This window comes from Molossus molossus, unplaced genomic scaffold, assembly GCF_014108415.1.
Source record: "Molossus molossus isolate mMolMol1 unplaced genomic scaffold, mMolMol1.p scaffold_m16_p_4, whole genome shotgun sequence".
NCBI lineage: Eukaryota > Metazoa > Chordata > Mammalia > Chiroptera > Molossidae > Molossus > Molossus molossus.
In genome coordinates, this window is record NW_023425377.1 from 86354399 (window position 1) to 86367187 (window position 12789).

The following is a 12789-nucleotide window of genomic DNA, read 5'->3' on the forward strand; positions in this document are numbered from 1 at the left end:
GGCCATGTGCCCTGAATGGGAATTGACCCAGTGACCTCTTGGTGCATGGGTTGACACTCAACTACTGAGCCACACCAGCTGGGCGAGAATGAACTTTTTGGATTAAAACAAATAATTCATAGTTTTTGACTCAGGATAGCATGCATTACAAATTCGAGCAACTATAGAAATGATTGAGGGTTTCCAATACTTAAGCAAGCTAACAAGATTTGAAATACAAATCCTGAATGAAAAATGTGTTCTGGAATAGAAAGAATAAGAAAACCCAAATCTTGCTCTTTGTGGGATTTCAATCTGATTAAGTAAACCACCCACGATCATTTTAATCTTATAGCTGATTACAGCCTAAGTTTAAACCACAGGGGCCATCCCACCATTCTGTGAGATGTGATAAAGAGAGAGAAATAAGGACATCTCTGTTTCCCTGGCTATGGTCATGGGAAGCAAGTGGGTGAGAGAGTCACTCAGAACAATTGGAAAACCAATGGAACATTTTCCCCTTCTACCTTATCTTGACTCACTCTGCATAAGCTGAGCAAAAGGAGAAGGCAGAGTTAAAATGTATCTTTGTGGTTCTTGTGATCTGTGGATCAGTTCAAGTTGATCATCTCCTTAGCTAAATGAGAGACAGCAATTTCACTTTTTATTTAAATCAGCCCTAAGCAAAAATGAGCTTTATTAAAGACAGAGCTTTTTCTTGCCCTTGAGGTTTCTGAGAATCTCATTACAAACTCTAGACATCCCAGATATCACTTTGAATCAATGCAGTTTTTACTGTTGAATGAGTAGTATATCAGAGAATGATATCCAGTAAGAATTTTGAAGGAAGTTTGCTCTATATTGTATCAAAACCTTTCTATATTTGGCTTTACTGGGAGATTTGGTCAGTATATAATTTTTTACAAGGCTTTGGAGCTTAAAAAAGCTTAGAAAACCTAGAGCTGCTCATGTAATACACACACTTTTGTGTCAAAAGAATAAAGCAGTTTGTAGCTACCATTGTTAATAATGGAGTTGATCTCCTGACAGTATGTGAATGCAGACTTTTGGGTTTGTGGAAGTGTACTGTTGGCTTCTACATCTTACTTAGGTTTCTTGTAGTGGTGGGCAGTTCTGTCCATTTAAGACTTAGGCCAAGTCCAGAAAATTTCTGATTCTTCCAGCAGAGAGAACCCCGGATTACCACTCTAGTGGGTCTCTAACAGTGTCCCCTCATCTAGTTGCAAAGAGGTTCTTCAGATAATCAGCAGGCTGGATTGTTTTCAAGTTTTAGTTTATCTGTGTGTTTAGAGAACATACATCTGAAGTGAAAAAATAAAATAAGGCTACCTGGGATGTTATAGGCCACAGGTCCAGAAGATTTGGTGTTCTTCAAATAAGGATTACCTGCCTCCTTCAGAATATGATAGTTTTCTTAGGCTGTGTTGTGATACATTCTATACTATGGGTACTTAACAACCAAGGTTACCATTCCAGGCCATCTCTAATCCCATTCTGTTTTAACTTATCTCCCCTAGTGACTCCACAGTAAGGGCCTCTGAGAGGAGAATACACTCTACTGTATTCTTAGTATCTCCCAACTAAAGACACCAGCGCTGGATTTTTATCACAGGATGAACAATGTCTGGGAGGGTAGAACACCTCATAACCCCTTATTCTTTCTCATGCTCTGTTCCTTCATCTCTTCCCAGTTGCAGTGAGGGGGCTAGAAAGGCAGTACTGTACTGTGATTTCAGGCCAGGACTTAGCCATTGTTTCCTCAGCCCTGTATACAGTAAGCAATGGACTCTTTGCAGCTAGAGTTTTATCCTCACAATTACTAGAGAGTCCTGCTGTATTCAGCATTAATGCTCAAAAAAATTGTTCCACGATCAGAATCTCTACTCACCTCTGCCACTGAACCCCTCTTCCCAAGTAGCATATGCAGCCCTCACACACTTAAGCATTTGTATATAGGTTGATGGTGTTGAGCAGCTGGGTAGACATTCAGCAGCATCACAGTACTCAGTAGGACAACCAGCACAGGTTGGACTGTTAGACTTTCATAAAGTTAGCTGGTAAAGAAAACAATGAAACCAGATGGATTTAGATAATTTATTGCTGACAAACACAGCAAAACATAGTGTTAGACCTTAGTCCCACAGAATGACACCCCACCAGAGGGGACAGATGATGGACAACAAAGGTGGTGGGCCACTCTGTTGCTCAGGGGCCAACTCTAAATCATAGCCAAGTGGTCTTATAGTCTGTAGCTGGACTCTAACTAGGCTGAGGTGGAAAGTCCCATGCTTTCATTCTCTAAAACTAGGGAGGTGAATGAAAACTTGCCTTGTGGATCCCATCACAACATGACCTTTCTCCTTGTATTTCAAGAATTGCCATGTCAGACTCAGTCAAGACTGGAGCCAGCCTGCAGTTAAGCCTTGCCTGTGTAGTCTATTTAAGGGATGCATAAGGTCATGGGGGTGGGGTTGTGTGTGGGGTGGGGCCAAGGCAGATCTGTTCCTCTACAGATGGGAGGATTCAAGAAGAGGTGAGTGGGGATGGTAAAGCCTAGGTATAAAAGGATGTTTTTGTAATCTGAAGCCTCTATGAATAATTAAGACATCCTTTTTATGAGTAAAGAGACAGTCACTGAGGAGAACATGGATATCACTTTGAAATGAGAAAATACCATCTAAGTTGTTTTCATGAGAAGCTTAGCTCTTTTTAGGAAAGCTGCTGCCCAGCTTTTAAAAATTTATTTATTTATTTATTTATTTATTTATTTATTTATTTATTTATTTATTTATTTATTTATTTTAATTCTCACCAGAGGACATTTTTGCATTTGTCTTCAGATAGAGCGAGAGGGAGGGAGAGAGAGAGAAACATTGACGTGAGAGAGACACATTGACTGGCTGTGTCAATCTGCACAGCCCCAACCAGGGCTGGGGACAAAACCGCAACTGAGATACTGCCCTTAGCGGGGACTGAACCCAGAACTCTCTAACCGCTGACCCAAACCAGCCAGGACTGCTGCCCAACTTTTAAAATCCAAAATCATAAGAATCTGAAAGCTTATACAAATGCTAAAAAGCAACAGTTGTGGGCACATCATGATATCACAGTTTAAATTCCTTGGCTGTGCGAACGATGGGCCGTGGTCAAGGACTTTCAAGCTAATTGGCATTCACTGGCGTCTCATGTCAGGGCTCAGGGTTTCCTTTGACACAGCACTCCAAACGAAGCCTACAATAGGCAACTAGCATTTCACTTCCATAGCACTCAAGTCTGCAGGTGCCATTTCCATAGCATTTCTTGTACATTTCTGATGATATTATATTCAAGCCTGGAAAGAAAAGGAATGGAAGAAAATTCATTATAGGCCTTGTTGCACTATAAAATGATGAGTTCCTCCATTTTTTATCACACTGGGATTCCAAGGAAACTAGGTCATATGAATGATTTTGTTTGAATCAATTGATTCTGATGGAATGGAATCAATTAATTCTAATTAATTCTGATGGAAGAAAATTAACTTGTGCTATGGATTGAATTGCACCCCCCTTCCCCCCCTAGTTTATATGTTGAAACACTAATCCTCAGTATGACTGTATTTGGAGATAAGGACTTTAGGTGGTAATTAAAGTTAATTAAGTTAATAAAATTGGGACCCTAATGCCCTAATGCACTGGGCCCTAATTTAGTTGGCCTAAATTAATAAGATTTTTGCCTTATTGGTAGAAGACGCAGAAAGGAGATGATGTTGTCTATAAGCCAGGAATATAACTCTTGTCAGAAACTGAATTGATCTTCAGTTGATCTTGGACTTTCTAGTCTCTAGAACTATGAGAAAATTTTAAGCCATACAGGTTGAGGTATTTTGTTATGGTAGTCTGAACTAAGACCATTAGTCACTTGGAAGTTTGCCCAAATTGGTCAGTGAATATACTCTAAACAATCAAGTTGCCTCTGTATGTACACATTTTAAAATTATTTATTCATTCCCAAACCAGTTTTTATAAACTCAGGTACTGTTGGGGTTCAGATCTGAGTATGATATAGACCTTAATCTCAAAGAATTTTCAGTCTAGACAAAAAGAGAAGAAACATAAAGTACCTGTGAGAGCGGAAAAAAACATAAAAACTCCAGTGAAATATTTGCATCAAGGAATGGTGTGAGTTCAGAGGAGGATGAAATCAGTTCTGAAGATCTGAGATGTCTTACTAGAGCCCAAGGCATATGAACTGGGCTTACATTTTTGTTTAAATGCTACTCCACAGAATCATCAAAATGTGAATGTTTATGTTCATATATAAGTTGGTGTTAAAAGGACAAGAATGGCAATATTTGGCCATTTGTAGATATTTTGAGCCAACACATACACTATCCAAGTCACCATGCCCTGGAGGATAATTGTCCTATAGGGAAAAAGAAGTCATCAATGTTACTTAGCTGGCAAGATGGAAGCCCAAGAAGATGAAATGTAATGGTCTGCAAAAAAGACAAGAAAGTCTTGTAAAAAAGACTAGCTATGGGAATGTATGAGACACTAAAAGGAATACTGTAGACTATATGCAATTGTTGACTGTCTAGAGACCATGAATCCGTCGCCATAAACCATAGTGGAATTGGTCCCATCAACAGCTTTAAAAACCTGGACTCTATGCATTCTTAAATCCAGTGTGTTGAGTCACATGATCTGAAAATCTGATTCATTTGGCTAAAGAATACTTCAGGGAAGGTGAGGAATTAAATGACACATATAATGACCCTATAACACATGGATTTGAATTGATTCAATAACACTGAGTGAAGAGAATAATCAACATGAGATTTATAAATCAGAACATGGCACCAGTCAGTGTTCTCCCTCATGTCTCGTGAGCTGTTACCTCATCTAATCAGACATTTCTTTGTATCACATAAAGCTTATTAATTCTCTTGGAATTAGCAGTTCCAAATCTGTTTCATCATGTACCTAAGGAATCTACAAATAGTAAATTTACTATAAGCAATTTCTGCATTTTAGAAAGCTTAAAATGTTAACACTGTTTGCTGGTTTTGACTGGTAGAACTAGATATAATCCCAAATTAAAGACAAAATAGTGGCAAAGCAGGATGGGGTGTTACTAATGAAAATATAACAATACTTCTCATAAGTCAGGTACTGTACATATTATGTATAGGCATGTTCTATATATTATCCCATTTAATTCTTGCACGACTCTGAGGGCAGTGTTGTTATTTTCGTTTTGTAAGGTTCAGAGAAGCTCAGAGTTTTGCCTGCAGCAGTACAGCTAACAAGTTGGAGAGCCAAGATTCAAGGTGCTTTTTTTTTTTTTACTTTGAAAAGTAAAGGGTCTCTGGTGGGACATTCATAGGTTTGCTTAGTGGAATTGCTCTTCTAGACAAAGGATCTCTCACCCCTGCCCCCACCAGAAGATTTCCATTTTACCTGCCAGTGCTGTGTCCCTGGAGATGAGTAGGGCAAACACAACGAGGAGAAGCTTCATGGCCAGGATCTTCTGTTGAGGAGGCTGGTGTCAGGGTGTGACACTGTGTTCAGAGAGCAGAAAGGGAAGGTTGGGCACACCTTTCTGTACAAAGCTCTCAGGTCTGGGGTGTGCCCTGCTCCAGGCAGATATGCGACACTGATCTCTCTTGAGGCAGCAACTTGAGACAGTGCTTATATGAAGAAAAAACTGACAGCCATTCCTGTTGGACAGCTTCCCCCCATTTCTTTCTTTTTCTTTTTTTGTGATTTGTCTTTGATTGTGAATATACATTTTTAAAATTTATCTTTATTGTTGAAAGTATTATAGATGCTCTCCCATTTTCCCCCATAGACACCCTCCTCCCCACTCCTGCCCCCCCTGCCTTCACCACACTGTCATCTGTGTCCATTGGTTATGCATATATGCATATAAGTTTTTTGGTTTTTCTCTTCCTGCCCTCCCTCCCCACTTCCCTCTGAGGGTTGTCAGTCTGTTCACTGCTTCCATGTCCCTGGATCTCTTTGACAGTTCCATTTTAAATTTTTTGAGGAAACTCTGACAGCTTTTCTATTTGAAAAAAGCACCCCACAACCTAGGTTTTCCAAAAATACTAATGGAGACCTGAAAACTATGTGCTTTCTCTCTCTTTTTGTTAATATTCACCCGAGGATCTTTTTCCATTGATTTTTAGATAGAATGGAAGAGAGGGAGGGAGGGAGAAAGAGAAACATTGATGTGAGAGAGACACATCGATTGGTTGCCTCCAGCAAGACTCTGACTGGGTTTCGGGATTGAACCTGCAGCCCAGGTACGTGCCCCTGACCAGAAATTGAACCTGAGACCCTTCGGTCTGTGGGCTAAAGTTTTAACTGCTGAGCCAAACTGGCCAGGGCATATGCTTTCTCTTTTTTTTTAAATAAATAAAATTTATTTTGTTGATCTTTATGTTACAACAAAAATTAAGTGCCACCTTTAGATAAAATTTTAAACATTAAAAATTACAAGGAAAGAAAAGTTACACTTAAAGCCTATCTCCCAGAGACAACCTGTGTGCTTTTTTTTTTAAATTTTAAATCTTTATTGTTGTATGTATTACAGATGTTCCTCATTTTTCCCCCATTGACCCCCTCCTTCCCTGTCCCGCCCCCCTCCCACCTTTTCCCATACTATTGTCTGTGTCCATTGGTTATGCATATAAGTTCTTTAGCTTATTTCTCCTCCCCCAACCCCTTTCCCTTTGAAGTTTGTCAGTCTAGCAATGAATTTATACTTCTTAATCCTTTCACCTTTTCACCCATTCCCCCAAACCCCCTCCCATCTGGCAACCAACAAAATGTTCTCTGTATCTATGAGAGTGTTTCTGTTCTGCCTGTTCAGTTTGTTTGTAGATTCCATTGTCGATAGATTTGTATTCATTGCCATTTTGTTTGTTCATATATTTATCTTTTTCTTCAAAAAGACCCTCCATCATTTCATATAATAATGGTTTGGTGGTGATGAACTCCTTTAACTTTTTCTTGTCTGACCTGTGTGCTTCTTAAGAAAGTTTTATTTATACCTGGTTTATTGTTCAATATTTTGTTTTGCATAGTTATAAACTTAATATACTAGTAATTAGTTATCTTGCTTTTGTAACATGCTCTATACAGTATATTCTGTGTCATTATAAACTCTTTAGGTAGGATTTTTTTTAAAGTTGCACAATATTCTCTCAAGAACATATTTTTATAACTCATTATTTAAAACCATCTTTATTGTGATATAAATGACATCAAGACTGCAGATATTAAAGTGCACAAGTTGATAACTTTTGACACACATCCAGTTTTTTCATCACATCCAAGGTAATGAAAATATCCTCTCCCTGCAATCACTCTTCATGAATTTTTCTCCCCAGCTTTAATGAGGTATAATTAACAAATAAAAATCATATTTATGTAAGAAATAAAATGTGGTGGTTTAAAGTACATATACATTGTGCAATAATTATCACAATCAAACTAATTAACACATCCTTAACCTCAAATAGTCTTTTTTTTTTGGTTTGGTGAGAGTAAGATTTACTCTTTTAGCAAACTTCGGGGTAATAATACCATATTATTAACTAGAGTGACCATGCTATCCATTAGATTCTCAGAACTTATTGATCTTATAATTGAAAGTTTATTCCCTTTGATCAACATCTCCCCATCCCTGCCCCTACCCCCACCACCCCCTGAACCCCTGGCAACCAGCACCTTACTTTCTGGTTCTCTGAGTTTGAGTTTTTGAGATTTCACATCTAAGTGAGTTAATACAGTATTTGCCCATGTCTGGCTTTTTTTTTTTTTTACTTAGCATAATGTCCTCCAGGTTCATCCATGTTGTCACAAATGGCAGGATTTATCTTTTTTACATGGCTAAATAATATTGTATTGCACCACATTTTCTCTATCCCTTTAGTGTTGATGGCCACTGAGGTCTTTTCCATATCTTGGATGTTGTAAACAATGCTGGAATAAACATGAGTGTGCAGATACCTCTTTGAGATACTGATTTAATTTCCTTTGGATATATTCCTTGAAATGAGATTTTTGGATCACATGGTATTTTTAATTTTTTAAGGAGATTATATACTCTTTTTCATAATGGCTATACCAATTTACATTTACAACAGTGCTCAAATGTTTCCCTTTTCCCTTTTTTCATATCCTTGCCAATGTTTGCTATCTCTTGTCTTTTTAAAACATGAGTTTCAGGTGTACAACATTATAATTTGACATTTGTATATACTACAAAGTGATAAGCCCCCAAGTCTAGTAATTATCCATCAGCATACAATTGACCACTTCACCCCTTTCTCCCACCCACAACCTTTCCTTCTGGTAACCACTGATCTGTTCTCTGTATCTATGAATTTTGTTTTACTTGTACATTTTTTTTCTGTTTTAGATTCTACATATGATTAAAATCATAATTTTCTTTCTCTGATTTATTTCACTTTGCATAATACCCTAAAGGTCCATCCATGTTGATGTAAATGGAAAGATTTTATTCATTTTTATGGCTGAGTAATATTCCATCATATATATCACATTTTATTTACCCATTCATCTATTGATGAACCCTTAAGTTATTTCTGTATCTTGGCTATTCTAAATAATGCTGCAATGAACGTAAAGTTGAATATATATTTTTTGAATTCATGTTTTTCTGTTCTTTGGGTAAATACCCAGGAGTGGGATAGCAGGATTATATGGTAGTTCTAGTCTTAATTTTTTAGGAATCTCCATACTGTTTTCCATAATGGCTATACCAATCTGCATTCCCACCAAGAGTGTACTAGGGCTTTCTTTTCTCCACATTTTTTCCAACACTTGTTTCTTTTTGATAATAGTCACTCTAACAGCTGTGGGGTGATATCTCACTGTGGTTTTGATCTGTATTTCCCTAATAATTAGTGAGATTGAACATCTTCTCATGTATCTGTTGGCTATCTATATGTCTTCTTTGGATAATATCTATTCAGAACTTCTGCTCATTTTACAAAATAAGATTGTTATTTAGTTCTTGAGTTTTATGAGTTCTTTCTGTATTTTGGATATTAAACCCTTGTTGGATGTATGATTTGCAAATATCTTCTCCCATTCAGTAGACTGCCTTTTGTTTTGATGATGGTTTGTTTTGCTGAAGTTTTTTGGTTTGATGTAGCCAAATTTGTTTACTTTTGTTTTATTATTACTTTTTTAGTTTAGATATAAACTCATTATTTTTGCTTTTGTTTCCCTTGTTTTTGGAGTCAGATCCACAAAAATATTGCTAATATTGCCACTTATATATATTTTTTTTTCAGGAATTTTATGGTTTTAGGTTTTACATTCAAGTCTTTAATCCATTTTGAGTTAAATTTTTTTGTGGTGTAAGATACTGGTCTAGTTTCATTGTTTGTATATAGCTGTTCAGTTCTCCCAATACCATTTATTAAAAAGACCATCTTTTCTCTATTGTATGTTATTGGATCCTTTGTCATAAATTAGTTGTCCATATATGTGTGGGTTTGTTTCTGGGCTCTCAATTTTTTCTTTTCTTTTTTTAAAAATTAAACTGTGTGTCTGTTTTTGTACTAGTACCACACTGTTTTTATTAAAATAACTTTGTAGCATAGTTTAAAACCAGGATGTGTAATACCTTTTGCTTTGTTGTTTTTTTTTCCTCAAGATTGCGTTGGCTAGTCAGGATCTTTTATGGCCCCATAGAGATATTAGCATTATTTGTTCTAGTTCTGTGAAATATGCATTGAAATTTTGATAGGAATTGAATTGAATTTGTAGATTGTTTTGGGTAGTATGGACATTTTGACAATATTAATGCTTCCAATCCATGAGCATGGTATATTTTTCCATTTATTTGTATCATTTTCAATTTCTTTTATTACTGTTGCATAGTTTTCCATGTAAAGGTCTTTTACTTCCTTGTTTACATTTAATCCTAGGTATTTTATTATTTTTATGCAATTGTAAAGGGGATTATATTCTTAATTTTGCTTTCTGATTGTTAGTAGTGTGTAGAAATTCCGTAAATTCCTATACATTAATTTTTGTATCCTGTGAATTTACTGAATTCACTTAATAGTTCTAACAGTATTTGGTGGAGTCGTAAGGGTTTTCTGTAAGTGGTGACAATTTTACTTCTTCCTTCCAATTTTGATGCCTTTTCTTTCTTTTTCTTGCCTAATTGCTCTGGTAGAATTTCCAGTACTACATGGTGAGAGTGTGCATCTTTGTCTTGTTCCTGATCTTAGAAGCAAAGTGTGATCTTTCACACTTTCAGCGTTGACCATTATGCTACTTGTGGGATTGTCATATGTGGCTTTTATTCTCTTGAGGTATATTTCTTCTATAACAATTACATAGAGAAATTTTCATGAAAGGATGTTATATTTTGTCAAATGCTTGTCTGCATTTATTGAGATGATTATATAATTTCATCATCCATTCTATTGATGTGGTATATCATGTTTATTGATTTGCATATGTTGAACCATTCTTGCATCCCAGGGAGTTATCATTGGGTCACATCTTATGATCCTTTTAATGGGATGCTGGAACAAAAAACACCACAGAATGGGTGGCTTACATATAACAGAAATTTATTTATTTCTCACAGTTCTGGAGTCTGGGTAGTTCAAGATCAAGGCATGAGCAGATTTGCTGTCTGCTGAAACCCTGTTTCCTGGCTTTAAGATAGCCATCTTCTCTCTGTGTCCTCACACAAAGAAACAGGGATAAGGGTGCCCTCTGGAGTCTCTTTTTAAAAGGCATGAATCCCACTTATTAGGGTTCTATCTACATGACCTAATCACCTCCTGAAAGCCCCACCTCTCAATACCACCACCTTGGGGTTTAGGCTTCAACATATCTTTTCTTGTGTAATTATTCTCAGGTTTCTTGTTCCATTGTGTTGCTAAACTTTCTTATATGAATTCTAGAGCTCTCCCAGAGCTGTTCTTTTTTTTCATGTATAACTATTATTTATCATTGTGGAGAAAAGGAGGCTCGGATCTCTTTTGTCATCTTTTTGGTTGCCAAAACATTTTTTTTAATAATCTGGATCTAGATTTTTTTATATATTGTTGGAGTAATTTGCTGTTTTGTTTGAAATTTTTGCTTGGGTATAAGTGTAATGGTCTAAAATTTCCTTTCTTATAGTGTCCTTCATTCAGGTTCTCGTGTCAAGTTTATGCTAGCTTTAGAAATGAGAAGACACATCTTCCCTCTTTTTCGTTTCTCTTGGAGAATTGTGTACAATGGCATTTTTTGTCTTTATAAATCTTACATACCAAGCAGTTAATTTAGGTCTGGAATTTATTTGTGGGAATGCTTTTAATTAAAAGATTCAAATTTTGAAAGAATTTTAGAACTATTTAGGTTTTTCATTTCTTCTTGTGCCAGTTTGAGTAAGTTGTTTTTTCTATACATTTGTTATTTTATCTAACATTTTAAAGTTACCATTATATTAATATGTTTTTTCTCATTATTTTCTTATTTCAAGTTTCTATTTTTTTGGGAGGTGAAGGGAGAAAACCCATTTTCTGATTTCAGTTTTCTAATTTAAAGATATAATTGTTATCTGAGTATTTTAGTTGTATTCTACAGTTTTTGAAATACATTTTTGTTTTTGTTTTTATTCAGTTCAAAATATGTTCAGTATTCAGGTATTTCTTATTTAACTCAATAATTATTTAGGTACAATTTTAGGAAGTAAGACCTGAAATAATAAATTACATAAAAGAAAACATAGGTACTAAATTTATAGAGCCTTGATTTTATAAAAGGTTTTATGAATTTGACCCCAAAGGCAAGGGAAATAAAGGCAAAAATAAATGAATGGGACTATATCAAACTAAAAAGCTTCTGAAAGAAACAGCCAACAAAACAAAAAGGCAACCAACCAAATGTGAGAAGATACTTGCAAACAACAGCTCCGACAAGGGGTTAATATTCAAACTATATAAGAATTTATACAATTCAACACCAATCAAACAAAAATCCAATTAAAAATTTACAGAGAACATGAACAAACACTTCCTCAAGAAGACATACAAATGGCCAATAGATATATGAAAAAATGCTCAACTTCACTAGCTGTTAGGGTAATGCAAATCAAAACTACAATAAGATACCACCTCACACCTGTTAGAATGGCTATTATCAACAAGACAAGTAATAACAAATGTTGGAGAGATTCTGGATAAAAAGGAACTCTTGCTCACTGCTGGTGGGAATATAAACTGGTACAGTCACTATGGAAAACAGTATGAAAGTCCCTCAAAAAAATTGAAAATAGAGTTACCATATTGTAACAGAGTACAGGGTACAGAAACCTCACATTCAATTAGCTAAGTGACCAAGAATTAAAAATAAGAATATACTTACAAAACTTCTAGTCTAAAATATTAACCATTTCATATTTAAGCATGTTATAGGCAACAGCAATTCCAATTCCCTTTTTTACCAGCCTTGACCACAGGAGTGTAGCAGATGCCTATGGCCAGCCAGACCTGCAACATCCTGTTCCCAGACATCAACAATAAAACCCACAGAGAAAAAAAAAAACAATACCAGACACTGACACACGAAAGAGGACATTAAAACCACCCGAGAGCTGGAATGTGAAACTGCACATTGCCAGAATTACTTAGTTCCTCTTTTTCCCACAACCCCCGATTAAAGCCTTTTAAGCCTTCCCTGAGATATTAAGATGGTTAAGGCATAAGCCTGCCATCTTATCAGGTAGTCAGCACTTGAATAAATCACTTTCATTCTGTCA

At 36.1% G+C, this 12789-nt stretch overlaps 1 protein-coding gene across 1 annotated transcript; it reads right to left on the minus strand.

Moving 5' to 3' along the window:
• Positions 1-3188: 3188 nt before the first annotated feature.
• On the minus strand, positions 3189-5499 carry DEFB134 (defensin beta 134). Its single transcript, XM_036282257.1, has 2 exons — positions 5442-5499; positions 3189-3331 (listed from the first exon to the last, which is right to left on the minus strand). The coding sequence occupies exons 1-2, from the start codon at positions 5497-5499 to the stop codon at positions 3189-3191; spliced, it is 201 nt and encodes a 66-aa protein (XP_036138150.1).
• Positions 5500-12789: the final 7290 nt, after the last annotated feature.